We start from the raw sequence: 22,802 nt of genomic DNA on the forward strand, positions 1-22,802 counted from the left end.
TTTCTATGTCTCTTATTCTCTCTCACTCCCACTCTTATTCTTTCTCTTCCCCATAAGACACAGCCTCCTCAGTCTGGGCAGACAGGTCAAGCTGGCTGAAGGGAATCAGACAGTTGTTGATCCAATTAGAGATCCCCTCGAGCAGCATCAGAATAGAGCAGAATTCCAATAAAATACTGTCCTCTTTCTGCCTTTTCCATGTTCTCCCCTAACATGTCCTTGCAGTAAAACACAGTGAGCCTTCCTGAGACTTTTCTGAGACCCGTAGGAACCTTTAGCTAAAGTTGTCATTGAGAAGTCGAGAGCTTGCTTTCACTGAATCTTTTCAGACTGACATATTTTGGTACAAGTGGCTGAACAGTTCCCTCTGTTTGCCCTCTTTATTGCTTTGGACACTCTGAGAGCAAAGCAAGGCCGGCCCAGTTTGACTCCAAACCCTTCTTAGAGGCCTCTTTTGTAACTGTCCTGATGGTGAAAAGCTGGCTGTTTCACTGAGCAAAACCTTTCACACAGCCCCTCTGCAACTATGGTGCATTCCTGCATTGATTTCACCATTCAGGCCAAACAGATGTACAGTCCAATTCAGAGCACCAAATGAATGTACAACAGGCCGAAATTGACGTGTTATAATACATGTACTGATTTGCATTCATAGATCAAGATGTTTTTCAGCTGGCTTTTCAAGCCATCCGGAGCGCACGAGCGCTCTTTGTCTATAGATAGAGAAAAAAGCCACTGTGCTTGTCTGCAGCCAAAGAGCTGATTTCGACCAGATGCAGTCCCATAGGAAACAACTGTAACAGCAATAATTGCTTATGAACATAGCGCTAATAAGTGAAAATTTCAACAAGCTTTCATTTAGATTTCTATTGTCGCTGTTATTTACACAAGTGCATTTCCATGCCTCTGCTGGTTCGTTTTGTCTGTTGGTAATGCGTCTATTGATGTGCAGAATGCCATGACTATCTTTTCAGAGCCAAATGCACATTGAGGAGCATGATTGAGCCAAGGCTATGATCAAATGAGGCTGGCAGCACAGGCATCTTATTCTCACTAAACTGCTCCCCTTTCATGTGCATGCATGATTGTGGTCGGTCTTGGTGCGCATATTTCAAAGCCCATAATGCATGTGCGCATGTCCGCAGCCACCCCTCGTTAACGTGTTTACCAGTTCCTACAGCAACCCACATAAAAAACAATTAGGGGTTCCCACGGAGCACCTTGTTAGCGGCAGTTGTTGACCTCTGACCAAAACTACTTCGTCTTTTTCCCATGATGTCGAATCATTAAAGGGGCAGTAAATTAGTTCATAGCAAGAAGCCCCCGAAAACACATATTCTGGAGCCAAAGTGAATTAGGCATTACTTGAAGGCTTTACCTTAAAGACGCAGGATCAGCAAGCTGGAACGTAGTCGGTGGCCCAGTTTGTTCTGGGCCGTGCCAGGGATGACGCCGTGTGGCGAGAGGTCTAGAAGGGTTTATAGCCTGGCACTGGCTTATTCTGCGTATGTGTCTTTGGCTATTTCTGTGTGTTTTCAAAGGTTATAGCAAAGAGATTTTAAGGGCAGGAGGAGGGTGTGTGTTTCAGGGCTACAGAAGGGTGAGTGTGTTCACAGGGAGGGTGGGGTGGTGCGAGGCTGTTGATCTTGGGCTTGAGTCTTAAACAAATGGGCTAGTTCGCTGTGGGAACTGGGGATGTAGTCACTGGGGGAACGTCAGCGTGCTCTATGTCAGATTCTCCAAATTTCTCCAATAGCTAATTATCTCCCACAGCGCCAAAGGAGAGGTTTGGAGGAGCTTTTGTTGTTTTTCTCCTGTAGCGTCTCATGCGCTCTCCCTTCCCTGCTACTTTTTCTTTGGCTGACTGAAAAGTTTGGTGCTGTAGTGGACCCTAAAGGCACAGAAACACAGTAAATTTCTTTTGCTGTTTTTCCAGAGTTTGTTTGCATGCATTTAGCCCCATAGTACCCCTTTAGCCACATAAATGCAGTCCGTAAGCTCCACAGCCTTCATCTCATTTGCATCTCAGACATCTCCTGTAACTAACAAAAACATATTTTCAGCAGCAACATTCCTGGCATGAGAGAAAATTAAATGCAAAAGCAAATCATCTGATTAGCTCATTAACGCCTCGGCCTTTCCTTTTTTCTTTTTTTTTTCATCAATTTATCGCCTGACAAAGTCGCTTGTCATGAGCTCACTTAACTTCAGGTTGTTTCATGGCTGTCACTGCTTTGTCAGTCTAGACAGAAGCTTTTTCTCTCCTGTCTTGTGATGCTGCATTATTATCAGGACCCAAAGCACCTCTAACATCTGGGAGTAGAGATTAAAGCATCAACAATTCTCTCGGTGTCATCTCTGACATGGCGTGATGAAAGGTCCCTTTGCTCAGCCTCCTGCAGACAGCCCCCATCATTGGCCAGTGTCGTCACAAAGCCTCCGTGTCACAAGCTGCCAGGCCTGTAATGTGAATGCGTTGACAGGAGAGCCGTCAGCTCTCTCCTAAGCCGCCAGGTGCAGAGCAGCATCGGTTCAGTGTTTGGACAAACTTGTTGGCGCTGTGTGTACTGTACTTTTGCTGAACTGTACAACTCTCCCAGGGTTTGATCCTGGTTTAGGTTCACACTCTAATTCCTTGGTCAGCCATTTCCCTTATCTCTTTCACCATCTTCTCCTTTTATTGTTTCATGTTCTTTACGCTTTCTGTACTCCTGTGTTTCTGCTTGTTTATACAACTGTCTCCCTTCCCCTGTTTCATCTCCCCAGTCTGTGTCTTAAGAGATTCCGATCTCGCTGACGCTGACTGAAAAGGGGACGGACACTGTGAAGACCCCCAGATCCCCAGCCAAGCGAGCCGCTCATTTCTCATGTTTTTTTCCCCCCTACTCTTTCTTCTTCTCTCCAGATGGACTGTCTTCAGATTTGCTTTTCCTCTCTGCACTCTGCATCTCTGCATCTCATCAGGAAAGTCATCTGCCTGAGCCAATTTTTCCCTCTTTAGGTGCTCACCTGCAGCACGAGTGTGGGAAACTGCCCTTTCACAAGTTATCTTTACACAGGCTTAGGTTATCGCAACACTTTCATTGACCTTTCATTGGTAATTATGCATACAAAAGGCTTTTGATGCAGATACAGCTTAGATGAGGTCGCTCTTCGGGGGGCTCTTTTCTTTTCTGTTTTTTTAATGTGTATAATGACAGCTGTTTCATTTTCAAGCCATCCTTTATTTCTGCTGATGCCAGCTCTGAAGTTAGAGCATCTGTCAATCCTCTGTAACGGTTTCATCTCGGGGACCCTTAGCCTGCCCCTAGTGTTTGCACCGAGAACAGCACAGTAACGTCTATATCAGCCGTTTCTCAAACCATGCACCCCAGTGAGGTGCTCACGCTGATGGCTGCTGAGTGGAAAAAGACATAAAAATTTCAAATAAAAGAGGAGATGGCTGTTACAGTAAAACACGGAGGGATTATGCGTCAGGAACAGGAACGCCTTCTAGAAATAAGCTTTGGCTGACAGAGCGGTCCTGTGTTACCATCTCAGAGGTATTTACAAGAGCGATTACTGTGATTATTATTTCAACAATACCTTGCAATGCTCTTTCATAGGCTGCCAGCCGTTGCAAGGATAGGGAGGGCCTGCCAACATCACCGGACTGGGAATTTGTGTAGGAGCTCCATAGGAAGGCAGAGCGGAGGGAGGGGGAGGAGAGAGAGAAAGAGATGCAGTGGTAGAAGAAGAGACAAAGGACACAGTTCAAAAGGGCTTCTTTCTTTTTGGAAAGGTCGCACAATGCACTTCTGCTAACATGATTTTGTCCTTTTCTCTCTCTGCAGCTCCCACGGAGCCTTTGCTGTGCAAATTTGCCGACGGAGGGCAGAAGAAACGCCAAAGCCAGAGCAAGTACCCTCAGAATGGAAGGCCGTGGCACAGAGAAGGCGAGGTAAGATGTTACGCCAGTGTTTATTTTTCTCACTCGCAACTGGAAAAAAAAATCTTCCACAGGGTTTTGGTGTAGCACAATTCATGAAATAGTAAATCACATAAAGATTTCTTCGGCAAATGCCTCTCTTTACATACACCTCCTTTAGGTTTGCTGGTGATTTAAACTATATTTTTATATATATATATATATATATATAGATAGATTTTATATATAGATTTTATCTCACCTGGAAGCTAAATTCACAAATAAAATAGCAATAAAATTGAGTAAATGTATATAAGCTGCTATTCAGATGAGTTGACAAAATAACACCGCTCACTTACACTCCACTAACTACTGTAGCACCACATCTTTAGATGACCATCTGAGGTAATGGTATTTCTAAGAAATGGCTCCACCCTGCTCACAAGGGATCAGAAGAAGTTGGCTAAAACATCTGGCAGTATGTAAAGTATTACCGCCTGCCATTTGTATTTACTATCATGTATGGAGATGTTTTCAAAAAAGAAAAGAAAAATAGCCCACATATCGATCAAACTGTCTCCAGATGTATATGTGCTGTCATGTAAATTGCATCTCAAGCCTCACTGAGTGCATATATTTCCACCATACAGCAGAATGCTGGGAAACCTGAAACTGGAAACGGTATGGTAACATGTAGAGACGAGGTTAAAATCTTTTCTTAGACTACCAACAGGATATACTGGAAAGGACGAACAGAGGAGACAAGTACGCGACTGCTTTAGACGGGACTATATAGAAGAGACAGAATGCACACACACGTGCAGCTGCACATGCTCAGTCTGACAATTGTGCTGAAACTGCAAGTTACAGGAGGAAAGATGGAATGTTTGTCCTTCAAGAAAAACTCTCCATACGTCTTAGTGTGTGCTGCAGACGCAGTTTGTGAGTATGTGTGAAGAAGTAGGTGGAGGATACAGTTTCATCTCTCATCCAAGTGATTTCTTCAGCTCAGATTCATGATTGTCAGAAGATTGCCTCCTCCTCTTTTTAGCGATGGTTGCTCCCTTTCCACATTCAAATGGCCTCCTTTACTCCCCGCTCAAACCAGGAGCCATACCTGCCCAGGATGTGTGCACGTCCTCATCACTGAAGGAATAGCCACTGGCCTGTAGGTGGATGAGGTAGTTCTTCTGTGTTTTGCCATGACTACATCTTTCACTGTGTTACAAAGCTTGAATTGCAGCCATTCTCCAACTCTCTGTGAACAATTATCATGGCCATCGACCAATGATCATGACAACAATCATGAAACTGAGCTCATGGCTCACTGTTAGTCAATGGTGCTACTTTTGGTGGTTATGCAACTGAACTGTTTATAAGGTTGAGGAAAGCTGCAGTCAGCTGAGAATGAAGAAGTCAGTTGGACGAGTGAGGAAACATTCCTCCCACTGAAAACACTTCGTCCAGATGAACAGAATCAACTTTCCGGGATTTCCTTCACTGAATTATTGAGCATGCATTAAGACGTAGGTGTTGTATTCCCTACACAGGCTCTGTGTGTGTGTGTGTGTGTGTGTGTGTGTGTGTGTGTGTGTGTGTGTGTGTGTGTGTGTGTGTGTGTGTGTCTGTCCATCACATGTTCAGCAGGCCTAACACCTATAAACCAATGAAGCGTGTTTCACCTAAATCACATTGCTACATCCCCTCAGGCCCACACATTGACAGGTTGGCAGGGTCAGCTCGGTTGACTTAAGGTAAAGTGAGATGACTGTGTATGTGGGAGTGATCAGATGCTTCCTTTTAAAGGAGACGGATGCAGCCTAAATAGTAGTAGTATTTATTATTGTCATTGTCAAGAACAATGAAATTGCGTTTGGGGCTTCCATACAACCCAAAAAAGAAGAAAATAATAAATACCCCTTAAAACCCAACCCAAATAGACACAAACATTTATTCATGTTGCTATAATGCATTCTTTGCATTGCATGCAGACACTTGACCTTCGACGTGATATATTAGCCTGTAAAATATGTTTACTAATTCGCTTTACCGGGTCCTTGGTTTTCTCTGTGATTATAATTGTGCCTTAATTGCTACACTTTTGAAATTACAACACTAAAAATGAACATTTTGGACAAATATGTTTGCTAATTAGTGTAAGGTTTTTAGCAGATTGGGTTTTCAGTGTATCTCAGGGCTTTTTAAACAAGAAGAGACTTGAGGGAAAAAGGAAAAACTAGAGACTCAAAGTTTCTTAAGAATTCTGAGTTCACCCAGAGGCTGAGCTAAAAGCTCATAAGAAGAATATTTACTTAGTTTTCTGTCCTTCAAATTCAATTCAAAAAAGATGCTGTAAGTGTCTCAGCATGAAACTTTCACTATTGTCGTCCCGTACCTTCCTTTGCATCATAACCCTCTCCTCCCCTCCACAATCCACAAAAAGTGAGGTATAAATGTGGGTTTAGGGAGACTTGAGCTTCGGTTTACTTTAGTTTTTATTGTTTTAAAGCTGCTCATCAAATTTATGTGTTTGAACATAATTTCACTCCAACAGATTTCCCAGAACCCTGTACCAAGAAAATAAGTTCTGCAGATTTACACCCACTGCATGCATCCAATATTAAAGCCTCTTGAGAATAAATAATTGGTTTTTGTATTGATTCATCTCCAGTTTTTTGTGAACTGCATTTTTCTGTGTACATTCTGTGGCATTTAAAGGCACCTTTGTGCTTTATTTCATTTTCTGTCAAACTTTAAGTTTGGAAATCGTAGAAATGCCACCCTGTTTTATCAGTTCTGAAAAGGACTTGAGAAATGAGAGCAAATTAAAAAATATATCTTCTTGTATTGTCTTAAAGCATGATTGCGTAATTAGTTTTTCTATTTTAAGCTCAGACCAGCTAAAAAAGTATTTGAGAATGAGGTGGTTTAATATGAAAACGACTGTTTGGTGTGTAAAGACGACATCATATAGAGGTTAAACAACAGCAACATGATGCAGACTGCTGACCTAACATTCACTTTGATACATTATGCTGATGTTGAGAGCTAATAATAGACCTTTGTGCTTACATCTGGTAAGAATAGGCATCTATATAATCTTGACTTTGCTATACAGTGTTGCTTACAGATTTGGGAGACAGAGGCGGCAGACTTATCATCATTCATGGCAGGTCTTGGGTCGAGGAAGGGTATACTGCTGTATGGGCTTTGTTTCACATCTGTGTCTTTGCTGAGCTCCCTTGGGATGCCAGCAACAGCCAGAGTTAGGTGACCTTACAGTTTTCTTAAGAAAATCTGTTCTTCTCTACAGACTGCATTTACACGTGAGTCACATCCTGTCCAATGTTTGGGTGATTACTCAAAGCATTATACGGTGCTCGTTACTTTTCTTAAAAATAATGCTGTTTGTTACTTGATTATTTCCGAGAGAAAGTCATTAGTTATACTACTTGCAACGTTACCAGCGTTACCCAAAATGTACTGTCACATAGTTACAAGTTGTTTTTAAACCTTAGGCTACAGTTCCACATGCAGATGAAAATCCCTGTATTATTGAGGGAGTCTCCAAACACTCAGCTTTAACATCACTCTGGGCTCTTTGCTAGTTTTTTGTTAGCATGCTGTCTGTGCAGATGTTTGCAAAGAGCCCGTGTTGTGTTAGCTGTATAATGCAGTTGTTTCTGTTGTTAGTGAAGTCTGCACACTACCACCGTGCTCTTGTCTTTTCCTGTGGTATTTCCAGTCCTCAAAAGTTGTACATCCCTCCACCGTTTTCTTCCTCCCTGCACCCAAACCGAAATCAACTTAAGGAAAACAAACAGTTTTGATAGAAGAAATTTGTAATGAACCTTTGTTTAGTACAGTAATCCTGGTAAATGACTGCATTACTGAAGAACTGTAATGTGATTACAGTAATGCATTACTTTGGAAAGCATTACAGCCAACATTGATCACAATGCAACTCAGATCACCTGCAGATAAAGTCTGGTTGATCTAAAACTGTGATACTGCAGTGCATTCTGCGTACATTTACACTTAGAATAAAGTGGATGGCCCTTAGAAGCATGTGTGTGCCTCTGTGTGGTCATTGATCAGCTGTGGGCAGGGGAGATGGGAGATGGCCATCACATGTTAGTCTGTTTATCAGAACTGAGGCCATTCCTCACTCCGCTCCCTGTGGCAGACAGATGAAGCGAAGCAACAGCCTACGCCATCCATTACTGTCTCTTCCGACATGTCTCTCTACCTTCTCCTTCTACAGTATAGATCTCACTCTACCGCCATCTTTAGCTTTCCATCACTCTTCCCCCTTTTCCTCCACCCATATTTAAACACTCCCTCCTCACAGCTTCTTTCTCTTCCATTTTGTCTACTGTCTCCTCTTCCCGTGTTTGAAGTCTTCCCAGATCCCACAGCAACATATGGAGAGAGAAAGAGCAAGTGACTCACTGAGACTAAGAGAGAGGGAACACATTGCATGATCAGTCAGGAGTTACAAGGGGTTGAGTGCTGCAGGGTGGCTGGTGGTGAGGATTGAGAAATATATGACAGATTTTCTTGTAAACTACCCAAAGTGGGAGTCTAGAAAGTGCTGTCTCTCGCTGTCTCATGCTGACAAACATATTAGTCACTGCATTTTTTTTCTTCCACCACACATTCACGCGCCTAGCGCCATGGGTGCTCATTCTTCTCTCTCTGTCTCTCTCTCTTCACATCCTAACTCTTTTACACCAACACACACTCCTACACACACGCACATAAAAACTTTCAAAGTCACACTTCTCAAGCACCTACTCTAGGGGAATGAGTGTGGATGGAAAAAAAAAACATCCGGCTTTCCAGTCTGTGTGAAAGCTTGACAGATGTCCCTGTGTGTGTTTGTGTGTGTAGCCACAAGGCAGAAGAAGCAAATGTGTGTATAGCAGGCAAAAAATTAAGGGAGGGAGCGGGTCAGCGTGTGTGTGCGTGTGTGAGGACACAGAGACGATGACTCGACTTGGTTTTCCTGTGGTTTTTGGAAGGAGTTGGCGGGTCATCCTTGGGGCACGGAGTGGGGATGTGGAGCTGTTTTCATGAACACCAAAAAACGTTGGGAGAATCGAGTCGAAGCTGCCCTTACTCCTATGCAGTACACGGCAAGAGATTTATCAGATGAGCTGGGTCCTAATTACTAGAAATATTCAGCTCGGTTTAGGCGAAGGAGCTGCCTGCAGAAGGAAGTTCACATGGTCTCACACTTTTATCTGCACTGCTCCATATCCATGCTCTTGGACAGATTTTGTACTAGAAAGCTGGCAGTGTAAAGACTGGCTAATGTTTGCCAAACATTTTCATTCTTTTGTGCAGGGTAATGTCTAGAAAGCCTCAGGGTTGTGGTGCATCTTTGAAAACGGCTTTCAAAATATGATTTAAGCACAAGAAAATAAACACAACTAGCTGTTGAGCTGTCTTTTATTAGACTAAAATTTAGCTGCTCCTCCTTCTTGTTGTTGTTGAGAGTTAAAAAGTTGTGAACTTTTTCAGCTTCTGAAGGGCGCCCAGGTGTCAGAATAAGTATGAAAACCACTTCTGTAACAGGAAAGAACAGGTGACGTCTTTAAAACCGCTAGTGTAGGCTGTCCTCACATTTTTAATTTTGCATACATGCATTTTCATACATAATATGCTAAAAAAAAAAGCTGCTTTATTGCCATGATAAAATGCATTCACATTTTCACTGAGACTACATTAGTATAATTCATTTTGTAAACCCTAGAGCACAGTTGAAATGATATTAATGCAAAATAATTCTTCACAACTCGCTAAACTTGATAACTTGAATTAATGATTGACTACAGAAAGAAACAACTGAGTCATACTCTATGGCTTTTTCATGAGTTTGGAGCCATCTGTCACTGTGCTACATTTTGGGATTTTACTGTGGGTACAGTAGGGCATATTTATCGTTTTACATTTACATAGAAGGGAGAACATATTCTAGTGGAAAATACATGGTACAGTAAGTCTTATTTACTGCATAAGCATGAAAAAACGGCCATTTGGTCTTCGAAAGTCAGGTCTGTTCATGGGAGCTTCTATCAGGGCCAAGCTTTTGTTCACGGGGTCTGTACAGCATTAAAGTCAAGTTTTTTTCTGCAGTCTTGGATCAAGCTAAGACGGATACACAGTCTGTCTGTGTCTTTTCCTTTCCTCTCATTTTGACGGAGCCAAAAGCTAACTGCATCAGTAATCAGTCACTGGCTATGCAGGGTCCTCCGGTCAGGAGCTTCTCTGCTGTGGAATTCATCAACACGCGGAACCAAGGGCAGCACTTAGGGGAGTTATCAGCCTCACCGAGACAGCTGGCCATGTCTGCCGCTGCTATTAGCAAGCATGGGAACACACATTCGCGCACGCAAACATGCTGACAGGCGTGCAATGCAACTCTCTTGATCTTGGATTTCATGTAAAGGGAGAGTATAAATACATGCACAGAGACCTTTGCATGTATGGATTTACAGAAAGAGATGTTCACAGATGCAAAACCAAATTTAAAGTAGAAAATAATTACAAAGCGCATGGACTGAGTGGCTGCATTCGGCCTTTACAGCTTGGTATAAAACGTCTCTGAAAGCCTTTTACAACCAGTTGTGCAAAAACACAAAATTAGACACAAAGGTCCGTCCATGTCTGGATCCCTACACATCCCTAGTTTAAGCAAGGACATTGTCATTTGGTGGAGAGTCTGTGTTTTTGCTCACTCTCGAGGGCTCGGTCCAGGCTCACTGATCCCCTTGGACCTCTGAGCCACTATTCCCTTAACTGTATAGCTCAGTGTAGGTAGCTCTCTGGGGGAACAAGGGCAAAAGACTTACAGGAAGATGGGAGGGGTAGATTAAGAGATGAGGGGAGTGAGGAACGGAGAGAGAGAAAGGAGAACACAAGATGTTGAAGAAGAAAAGGAGTGGGAGGGAGGGCAAAGTGAGGGAAAGGAAGGGCAAAAAATGAGTGTGTGTGTGTAAATGTGTAGTGTGTGCATGTGTGTATGCTGATGAAATCTGCCATCCTCAGCAGCCTCCTGTTAAAAGAAATCGGATTAGCTCTCCTCGGGGGGAGAGAACCTTCAGGAATGCAGATGAAGGATTGCGGCACACAGGTTTCTCTCCTGGACTCTAAAAAAGGGCCTCACACAATCACACGCAGACACACACTCATGGATAGGTTTGCTGTCACACACTTACCTAGACACATGTACACACACCATCACAACAAGGAACTCAGTTTTCCACTCATTCTCTTTTCTCTCCAAAGGCCATTTCTTTATTTCCTCTCATTCATAAAAACACGATGATACGTGATTGAAATAGAAAGGCTGTCTTCGATACTAATTCACTTTGTCCTATTGACTAAGCTTTCCCTCACATTGGCTTTGTCACTTGTCAGTTTTTCCACTTTGAAATGAGATGATTTAGATTTGATTTCATTTGTTTTGGACAAAAACAATCAGGATCTTAATCAAGTTATTCTTCGAGTACAATAAATGTACAGTAAATTATCTTGGTCACAATAGTGCAGGAATATATCAACAGCATTGCCTTTGACGTACAGGTGACATACAAGTAGCTTGTACGGGGAAAACACTGTGATTTAGAGGTAGCAGAAGTGGTTAAATGTACAGAAAATTACTCTGTGACCTTCTTGAATACTTAGCTGGACAAAGACGTGATTTATATAGTTTTGCCTCTGTGCATCACCACAATGAACGTGAAATCAAACAATTATAATGCAATTGAAGGGCAAACATTCAACTTTACATCAAGGAATTTCACAAAAATTTCGCATGGACTGTTTAGGAATTACAGCATGACACATGTATGCTTTGGATTCGGCGGTTTCTCTCCTTGTCTGTATTTTTCCATATTGGTTTCATCTGTCCAAAGAATTTTTCCACAACTGTGCAGCCTCTTTTAGATGTTTTTTTGGCAAATCCTAATCTGGCCTTCCTGTTCTTGAGCGTAATCAGTGGCTTGTTGTAAACTCTCTGCATTTACATTTGTGTTGATTGTAGACCTTGACAAAAAATACACCTATTACCTTGAGTGTTCTTGACTTGGTTAGATGTTTGATGTTGTTTTTCCTCGGCTATGGAAGTGCCTCTGTCATCATACACTTTGTTGTGTGGTCTTTCAGACCTTTTGCTCTGGCCAAGTGCGTTCCTTCTTTTTAAGAATGTACCACTCCTAATGTTTCTGCTGTCTGTCTGATAGATTTATTGTAGTTTTTGATTATGAGGATGGCCTCGCTCAACTTCAAATATTATGTCTGCTTCATTTGTTATTGAATAATAACAGAGTAAGCCTCATGTGGCCTTGAAAACTGCGTTTATGCAACAACTTTGTAAAACCCCTTGAATTAGAGTTCAAAGTCTGCACTTAAGTCCTATACAATTAAATAATTGTGGTGGTCTATAAAGTTAAAACTACAAAAATTATATTTTTGTCCAACAAATTATGGCTCTAACTGTATTTCACAGAAGTACGTTCGATCAGCAAAGCCATCAGTGTCCGACTTACGACAACATATAAACATATAAATAAGAGACACTTTAAAAGGGTTAAATGCAGCTTGAAATCATGTCACCAAATTCATGGAAGAACATCTTTTGTAAAAAGAAGGACAAGACATTGATCAAACTGTGTTCCAGCCACAGTCTTCTCTTTGGCTTTGTTTAGGTCATTATTGAAAAGTAGGCTTAAAACAAAAGTGTTGACCACTTCTTTCTGTGTGTTTTGCTGCTTCGCTGCAAATCGCCATTCCTCATTTTTGTCTGTCAGTAAATATCAGAAACTGGCTTCTCACTTAGAGTGAGATTGATTGCTTTTGTTGCCTTCTCCTTTTTACTACAGCAGATGACACTACATTGTCACACTGAAAAAACTGATATAAAAGGTGGTAATGTAGGACAAGTTGTCACATTTTCTTTTGCTTCAGCATTTTAATATTACTTCCCATACTGTATGAATCTTGATAGGCCGTATAATTTGTTGTTGTTTTTTCTCTTTCAGACTGGCATGGCGTTAACATATGATCCTGCTGCAATGCAGAATGGGTAAGACTTGATCTATCCTTGGCACCAGCTAATACACTCGCCTCCTGGCTCATAGAACCCCAGTCGATACTACTGTCATACACAAAGATTAATGTAGTGTCTGCACTTTGTTACTGTTTGATTAAGGAAATCTATATGGAGTTCAGATATCGGTTTTCACTGGTGAGGTCAGGTGAGAAATGGCGAAGGGGCACTGAGTGACAGTGAGTGTGTGTGTGTGTGCGTGCGTGCGTGCGTGCGTGCGTGTGTGTGTGCGTGTGTGTGTGTGTCTTTGGATACTCAGATATGTGTGTTTTTGTGTCTTCATGTCATGGTGCTGTGGAAATAAATGACCCGGCGTCATGTTTTATTTTTCCCCACGGTGCTGAGACAGGAAGGAGAATGCTGAGGCTCCCCTTTATCTCCCTCTGTCCTCAGTCATTCACAGGAAGCGCCTCACTCCCACTTCCTAAACCACTTATCCTCCAGTGAGTCAGTCTCAACCAAAACACAACACTGGATGAATAGCATCACTCATTACATACGCCCTGCAATGTAAAAGCCTACTTCAGTATAAATCCCTCAACTTATGATCCCAAAGATACAAAACTGCGAGAGAAAGAGAAAAATGTGTCGCTCTCAGCACCTTGAACCAGACTTTTTAGAGGGCAATAAAAACAATATACATAAATAATCATTCTCTAGAAAAGAAGAAAAATAACGTAAAACAAAAAACGTAATGCATAGTTTAAAAAAATGCTACTTTACATTTCTTACAGGTACATAAATAGTTCAAATTCAAATTAGTGAATTTAGTGCTGTATATAATTATAATGCAAATTACCCATAATTAATGCATATATATATTATTGAGGGACTTAATTTACATGTCCTCCTCAGTGTTAATATTTGCATAAAATGTAACTGTATACTTTCAGAAACCAAAAGCAAAAAGACGTTTAGAAAAACTGAAACACTGCACACGATCCCAGCGTTGGGTGAAAACTAATGTAGCTCCTTCCTTTGTCATAAACTGACCTTTTATATTTAATCAAGCTGCCAAAGTTTCCAAACTACTAAGCAAACTACACAACATCACTTTTATGTGTCATTCACATTCATTGAAATCATTTTACATTTTGCACAATCTGACATGGATAATAAAACAATGAAAACTCAGTTTTTGAGCTGCTGGTGTTTGACTCACATTTTCACAACACCGGACCGTTAAAGTCAAACTATAATGTGGTCGCCGTTGATGCTGTATGTAGTGATTTCAAGGCTCGTTACAGAATTAGTGTTGGCCTGTCCTTGGCCAGTATTATGATTTTCATCAATTGTTGCTGAGACTGTTGGACATCCCGCTTAACCTCCCAGGGGATCTCGGTGAGATTCAGCACCTTTAGATGTTCAGCATTAAAATAAAGTCTTTCAATTACACAAAGAAGGTCTCCAAGTACACAGAAAAAGATTTCCTTGACTATATCCCAGTGTTGAGTGCATCGGTAATCCGTTGCAGATATGGCCGTCCATCAGCTGTCCAGCGTATTATTATTGCTCTATTAAGTAAATTCCAGTATGAGAACTAAGCCAAATATTCAGAAGTTGAAACTAAAGTTTAAGCAAGCAGACCAAAAGAAACCACACCATGAGAAGAGTGACACATCAAGCTTGCCTCACTGAGAAATAGAAAAGCAACACAGACGGCTGTTTAATAGCAGTTTGAAGATGATGAAGAGGGAAACAAGGCCAAGTTGTGAATGAGCATATACCATATATCTTACCATGGAGAATGGACAAGTTCATTTTACTGATGGATTCATTTTTATGTAAGGCAGTAGGAGAATATTCCTTGCATCAGACATACAGTCAACAATGCAGTGGACGTAATCGAGTCAGAGGATGTTTGTCTGCTCCAGAGTTGGACGCCTATACTAAACGAACCACACCCCGTCCACTTAGAAGCTGCACTCCTTTCTGTAGACATATGCACACCCTCTGGTTTCCAGCTGTGTGGAGAAGGGTAATGACTCCCAGCACACCTCGAAGCTTTGAAGAAATTACCTTTCAGGCCAATCAAGCAGTACTGACTGTCATGGACTTCCCTCTACAGTCACCTGACCTCAGCCCTCCTGAGCATTAAGCGCAACTGAATTTAGGTTCCTGTTTGCGCAGCCTTGAGGAGTCCCTGCTGCTCACTTACAAGTGTCATTAATGCAAGATTTGAGGCATACCAAATATTCTGTATTACTCAATAGTCTTGTACATTTTTCAGATGTTTCTATTAAAGTCGTTTAATAGCCTCGTAACATGGAACCACCCAATGCAAATAAACTAGGTATTCTCTCTACTGTTAGTTACTCAAATTTTTTCTTCTGGTCCTTTTTCCTTTCGGCTCAGGTTCTACTCCTCGCCTTACAGCATCGCCACCAACCGCATGATCGCACAGACCTCCATCACGCCCTTCATCGCTGCTTCCCCCGTTTCCACATATCAGGTGGGCCATAATGCACTGGATATGGGTAGATTCTGTGTGTATGTATATGAGAGTATACTTTGTGTATTTTGTGCACTTTGGGTTGGAAAAGAGGGGGTGGGCTTCAAAACAGCATGAGGCTCTCGCTTCTTCCCTCATTGTTTCTTCGATGCTCCAGCTGTGCTTGATGACATCTGTTTCGTAGGCAGCAAACACGCCAGGGATCAGAACAGAAGCGGCAAAGAAAAAGGGGATTTTAAAAAGGCTGACAAGGTAGAAAAAAGAAACGCACCCATCAAGAATGAAAGTATCTAGGAAAAAGAAACAGTTTCCTCTCTCCTGTAGTCCAAACCTCTTTTGTTCCCTCTCTCGATCTCTTTTTATTTTATTTTCCTAGCTTCAGCACCAGTCCTTCCACTTCCAGAGCGAACGTTTGCATTCCTCACTGCTGCGATCAGTGGAGTAATGCAACAGAACAGAGCGGGATCGTAAAAATTGGCCCTGTGATATGTCAGGAGCGCTAACTATTTTCCGTCACTGCGCATTTCATGCAACACCCTTTACCGAATCTAAACATCAAGAGACGCTGCCACTGTGCCCTCTCGATCAGACACTATCGTTTAACATCGCCTCTGTTTGGTATGCAGAGACAGAAAGACGAGGATAGAGAGCAGGAGAAAGGAGATGAAGGATAGATAAGAAAATAGAAGAGACAGATGGAGAGAGAGAGAGAAAGAGTAGGTTTAGGTGATGGCGATGGCACGGCTGGGTGGGCAGAGGAGGGGTGTTGCTGAAGGTTGCGGCGCCCGTCTTTGAGGCACGCTTGATTAAAACTCTGGTCCAGTACCTGTGGTGGAGGGGCAGAGGAGAGAGAAGGAGGGAGAAAAGTGGGCCAGGGCGCGCCTCTAATCCGCTCTCGGAAGGCTTCCCAAATTGATTTATCAAAAACAATGGCCAGGCTTTTGAGGAATATTAATCCTCACAGTTTCAATATCGGGCAGCTCTGCCGCCGCTTCCTGTAATATTGCCCTTCAGCCAGTCACGGCAGGAAGGTGAGTCCTTCATCTTCTGCTCAAGTACAAAGAGGCACGGGGAAAAAAGAAGGAGAAGACAAGCCAGGCAGATATATATGCAAGACAAAAGGAAATCACTTCCTTTTATGATGAAAAGTATTGCCTTTGTAATGAAAATCTCAAGGTGCGCAGAAATGACTGTATGTGTCATTCCTCCTTTTATGTTTGTGTCGCGTTGATGTTTTGGAGCTTTTGATAGAATTGATTTATCAGATCTGCAAATGACCCATACCAACAGCGGTACTCTGGCGTTCTTTATGCTTGGCTCCTCAATAACGATTGGATTCATTTCCTGGAAAAAACGACTTTGATGATCCGCATGACAGGAGACAGTCCAGGCCAGATCGCTACCAAGATTTCAACGAGTACCGCCAGCCAGCCGTGAGCCTGGTTTACATCACTGCTTATACAGACTGGCTCACTGGCTGACTAAATATGTGGCTGGCTGATAGGACGCGGGGCTGGCAGGCTTACTAACTAGCTAACTGGCTGGCTGTTTGGGTTTACGTGTGACTGGTTGGAACGAGGGCCAGCTGGCTGACCATGCAGCTCGACAACTGACTTACCGGCTTTTTGGCCTGTTGGCTGACAGGCTCTTTTAAATTATAATATAAGCTGTGAAGTTCAGCCAGAGGTAGGGAGCTTCTTAGGTTGTGCACATTTTACCCTTCACTCACAGTGAAACTAATGTTCATGTAGAATTACTCTACCTGCTGTAATTCTGAGCAACTCTGTAAAAGCTGTAATTTGGTGCTTTGGGGAAAAGCCAGCTCAGGTCGAGTCAGTTAACTCTAATCTTCAAAAGCAGTCATTTGGATCTCTTTATATTTTGTGTTACACTTAGCAACTTAGCACGTTTTCCCTCACGTTCTTTCCTGCCTGATAACAGATCAGTCTCTGGCTTTCTGGTTTATTTTTATCTGGGAGATGTCTGGGAGTGAAGTCCTGCTGAAGTGGTTAATGCTGTAACTCATCAGCCCTTTTGCTGTTTTTAACATCCCACAGATAAACGCATTTGTCATATTTCTGCTGTTAACTTGGACTAAACTACCATCTTTTCACGAACCTAAGATGGTAGTGTTTGGTTCCAAAAGTAAAAAAATGAGTGAACACCACTGTCTCACAGCTGGCAAACTGGGACTTATCTCTCAGCATCCAAACAAACCCAGAGGACACATTATCAGTGCATTACAACACTTTCAGCTATCAGGAAACACATTACAACATTGCTGTACATTGCACTGTTTGAGAGGTGCTTTTATCCCGTCTTCCTTCTCTCACCCCGACCGGTCGCAGCAGATGGCCCCGCCCCTCCCTGCGCCTGGTTCTGCCGGAGGTTTCTTCCTGTGAAAAGGGAGTTTTTCCTTCCCACTGTCGCCAAAGTGCTTGCTCATAGGGGGTCATATGATATGTATTACTGTAGGGTCTACCTACAATATAAAGTGCCTTGAGGCAACTGTTATTGTGATTTGGCGCTGTATAAATAAGAATTGAGATTAATCTAATAATATAAGAATCTGTACAACACCTGAGGAGGCTGTAAAGATCTGACGTAAGGGCTTTGAACAAAATTGAAAAGGAAGCTGAGATTATGAAGTAAATATGTTGGAGGTCTCTTTGTCTGTTTCTTTTCAGTGGATTGGACTAGCCTCCCATTGTGTTCACTGTGTTCTTATCGGTTCAGGTTTGGACTTTTTCATCTTTGGTTGCTTCAGATAAATTGTGAGTGAGCCTCCCTCACGTTAGTATGTAAGACTGGCTTTTTTTATTTACCCAGCAAAGATTTCACCATGATTCTCTCACGATTTTTTCCTTAAGCCCAGTGTAAAGCCATCCTTTCTTGTTGCAATAATCACATGACGGTCATGCAATATCTTAGTTAGAAAATGCCGAAGACAAGTGATTAAATATAAGCTTTCTCTGTGTCTATCTGCTGTCCCATTCAGCTGGGGAGAACAAATATTGCCGTGTATAAACAAGCAGACTTGGCACCGCGTTATAGAATATCAGGCTTGTTTAGGTATGGATCCAAATCACGCATTTGGGTTGGCTCAGAGGATTGATTGCTCTTACAGCAGATTATTCCATGTTTGTCTTTGTTTAATCTAATCATTTTACCAGGATCAGTGGCCAGTCTGTGTGTTTGTCTGCTACAAGCTGTCTAATTCCTCTCTCCAGCATAAAAGCTCTGTTTGTTCATCGTCCATTCCTCCGGTTTCTTTATAGTTTCCACTGTCACTGTTTCTCCATCTCTTTAACTTTTGAATCTACATTTGTAAATATGCATATCTGTCACTGGTTTTTTTTTCTCTGGTTTTAGGGTTGAAGTTCTTTGTTCTGTTTTATGCTGAGATTAAAACAAAAACGCTTGTTGTATTTTGTGAGTCTTCTCTAGAGGTCTGTCCCTGACCTTTCACCCCTGCTCCAACAGCACTGGGCAGAGCTTTAATATTGTTATAATACAGAAAAAGACTCATTTTACGGGCTCAACGCACAACCTACTGCCGGCAATAATGAGAAGGCAGGAGGGAGATGGGCTGCCTCCAGACTTTCAGATTCTTCTAGTAATTCTTTGGCACAAATTAATCTGTGTAAAGTTCAGCCATTTTGGTGCATTAAAACCAGCACAATCATTTTAAGACTTACAGACTGAAGAGTATTTGAACATATTGGGACTATTTGAATTGCATTTATTGTATTATGTGGGATACGTTTCAGCTCTTACTAAGACAAAGGAAAATTTTATATTGCCACCATCATTTTACATTTTCTATATTTCTCCTCAGGTCCAGAGTACGTGGATGCCTCATCAACAATATGTTATGCAACCTACAGTAAGTACTCCACCATGTACCTGAAGTACTGCAGCTGCCCTTGAGTCCCCGCTGGGGATCCACCCTTTGGATGCGCATCACAGATTTTCAACTAGTCTGATCTGCTGTTAATCGAAACTTTTTATTTTTAAATTTATCCTGAAAATAGTTTACGACATGGAGACATTTTTATATTTAGCACAATGTGACTGACCAGAAAAAGATTCTGTTTGGAAAAACGTTTAAGCCACATTATTCTTCCGTTGCAGACTAAATGTTAAAGCAACTCAATTTCTAACATGCACTTGGCCACTATTACTTCTGGCCAAATGATTACACCATTTCGGTCCTGGAGTTACTATACGAAGCACTTTACCCAATTCTGATAACCACATTTTTCCATCTCTCCTAAGTATACAAACACATTTTGTTTTATTTTTGGGAGGCTTTGTGGAGTTTATATGTTTTTGGTAGTGCCAGGAAGCAATTCAGAGTCATTTACCAGACCACAGCACAAGACAGACTGCTGCTTGAGGTTACCATCCCAGACAGCAGACAAGGGGGAAAAAAGCTAATATTAATTAGACTTAGCTCACGAGCAACACGGTCTGTAACGGTGAGGTAATCACATTGCCTTCAGTCACATTCAGTTCTGTTTTGAAGAGAGACAACAGAGAAGCTTCAGAAGGTTTGTACTGGTCACTAAATTTCACATTTTAACATTTCAATAACTGGCAAAGTCCTACTTCCTAAATATTAGTAAAAACGAAACCTTCTTGGATGTTATTCTTTAAATGAAGGTCAATTACATTTTCACAGAGAAGTACAGTGCAAACGTTCCCTCTCATTTCTTTGTACAGAATTTCTTCTCCTTTTTAAAGTGGCATTTAACAATAGTTCTTCGAGCTTCATGAGGGTCTTCCAAAGTTTTTCTTTGGACATCGGCTGCTTTTTCACTCATTTTCAATCCAGTCCTTGTACCTGACCATTTTCAGATAAATGTTTTCTTTGTTAAGTTATTTGGCATTGACCTGGGAATCATTCAATCTTAAAAAGGAACCTAACTCAAGAAATGAACTGGTGGCGTGTCTACACATAACAAAAAACTTAGCAGAGAACCACTTTTTAAACAGTACCTTCAGGGACTTTGTTACTAGCAGCCATAATTTGTTCCCATTTCTTCAAATTCATGAAAAACGGCAACAATAAAAGTTTGACAGGCATAGAACGAGCGATTAGCCAAAAACCTGGCATAACTGAAAGCCATGCTCTTAACAAACAGGAAAGAATTGTGAGGTGCATCTGGCCCTTCAGTTGATCCAGTTGATCTACTGTTTACTAAAGCCTTATCAAGTAGACGCATGGCTGTCAACAAGCCATTCTTAAGGAAGACAAACAGAGAGGAAAGCCTGAGGTATGCTAAATTACACAAGAATTAGACTAAAAAACAATGGCACCAAGTCTTGTGGAGTAATGAATCCAAATTTCAAATATTTATATATATATATATATATATATATATAGTCTCTTACAGCCATCATGGTTCGGGGTTGAATTTCAGCCAGTGGTGTTAACGATCTTATCAAAATTGATGGAATTATAAACAGAGAAGAGCACCATCAGATTTTGATCTACCATGCAATACCATCTGGAAAGTGTCAGATTGGCAAGAGCTTCATTTTCATGACAATGATCCCAAACACAGTGACAATGCAGCAAAAGCATAGCTGAAGAGAAAAACACACAATGGATTGCCATCAGTCATGGATTGGCCTCGCCTGAGCCCAGAGCTCAACATTTTTGAAGCAGTGTAGGATCGTCTTTACAGTGAACAGAACAAAAGGCAGCCAACATCCAAAGAAGAGTTTTGAATGCCCTTCAAAAAGCCTGGAGAACTATTCCTGAAGAAACAACAAGAAAACTTGAGCAAGAGAGTTCAGGCTGTCATGAAGAATAAAGGTGGTCATACCAAATATTGATTTTCAAGCTCGTTAGAGTTTTACGATCTGTATTTGCAGAGTTATATACTGTATTTTCTTGTATTTTTACATGTTTCAATAAATCGCTGCACATATTTTCAAGCAAGAGAGGTGGCTCAAGGCTTTTTCACATTTCCTGAAATACCCCCGCTTGCACATCCAGTTTTATTTTCCTATCGCTGAAGCCTCACCCGCACTCTTGCTTGAAAATACTTTTCCTTCTCTGTTGTTATAACAACAAAGCACATTAGTGGTTTACCAAATTGTTTTAAGGTTGAGTTTTTAATTGATCCAAGCTCTATAAGTGTTCTCATTTTGTTTCTTAGTGATTTTAAATCATTCTGCCAGAGATTTTTAGTGTTTGCTTGAGGCTTGTTGTGGCCCCTGAAGCGTATTCAATCTACTTCATTGCTCTCAGTTTGTTCACAGAAAAAGACTGGTTACCAGTCAAGGGCAAATATATCTGATTCTTTACCACTATTTTAAAAAAAGCTTCACTTTTTGAAAATCTCAATACTTCTTTAATACAGTGGGTACTTAGTTCTATTAGCCTGGAAAAGGGAGTGCAGTGAAGTTTTTTTTTTCTACATAAAGCACATTTTTAGGACTCTGCGTCACAGTATGGTTCATAATATGCATGTAAATTCTGCACTGTGGTTCTAATTTTATTGATACAATAAGTTATTTTGTCTTTGGAAAAGAAATGACCAGCCTCAGGGTAACTTGTGTTAGTTTTTGCTGAAGTTACCTCTAATGAATCTCACAGCCGCATAATTTAAGTCATGCTTTGATATCGAGGTTCACTATTCTGTACTAATGAGCAAATGAATATGCATATGGGTGAATAGGTAGCACCTTACAGTTTGGATCTATAACCCGGGGTTATAGAGTTCTATACTGCAACAAATATTTTACACACTGGGTAGATACCAGCCCAAAAGTGTTATAATAATAGGGAGAAAACTAGTAAGAACACACAGTTCCAGCGTAATTAGTCATTATTTTTTTTGTGTAGACTGTTAGATTAATTAAATTTGTTTTCCCCAGATACCGGGGTCGTATGCCTCCACCAGTTTAAATCCTTCTCTCTTCCCCTTACTTCCTAAATTAGAGTTTTGGGAGAACCTTATGATATCCCAATGAAGGTGACCTTGCAATGACCTTTCAGTGTTAGATAAAATTGCATTAGTTTATGTTATCCTCTTATATGATTAGAATTCTAGAGTTACAACTGAATACTGTAGCTGTTTTGTGAGTTCCTAATGACCTTAGCTTTGAACTTTGACGGCCAAAATATTATCGGTTCATTGTTACCGGCACAGAGGCACAAATCAGTACACACTACCTGATATTTTCATATCATGATATTTTTAGCTTTTGCTGTTGATGGTTCAGAATGAAAAACCAAGTTTGGCTAATGAAGTCTGTACGAATGTGGATAACATTGTAAGCGTCAGTCAAGAAGACAACTGCTTTAGAGTCCC

The 22,802-nt window shown here is 41.4% G+C and overlaps 1 protein-coding gene across 6 annotated transcripts in view; it reads left to right on the top strand.

Annotated features, from left to right (window-relative positions):
* LOC102292681 (RNA-binding motif, single-stranded-interacting protein 3) overlaps positions 1-22,802 on the top strand; it is a 284,741-nt gene that overhangs the window by 239,497 nt on the left and 22,442 nt on the right. For all 6 annotated transcript variants that reach the window (XM_042222666.1, XM_042222667.1, XM_005927656.3 and 3 more), the window contains 4 exons: positions 3,834-3,940; positions 12,955-12,998; positions 15,378-15,474; positions 19,313-19,360. In XM_042222666.1, the coding sequence (XP_042078600.1) occupies positions 3,834-3,940; positions 12,955-12,998; positions 15,378-15,474; positions 19,313-19,360 (296 nt within the window). The remainder of the gene's footprint in view (positions 1-3,833; positions 3,941-12,954; positions 12,999-15,377; positions 15,475-19,312; positions 19,361-22,802) is intronic.

Source organism: Haplochromis burtoni, unplaced genomic scaffold (assembly GCF_018398535.1).
Source record: "Haplochromis burtoni strain Fernald_Lab_line unplaced genomic scaffold, NCSU_Asbu1 Contig_90, whole genome shotgun sequence".
NCBI lineage: Eukaryota > Metazoa > Chordata > Actinopteri > Cichliformes > Cichlidae > Haplochromis > Haplochromis burtoni.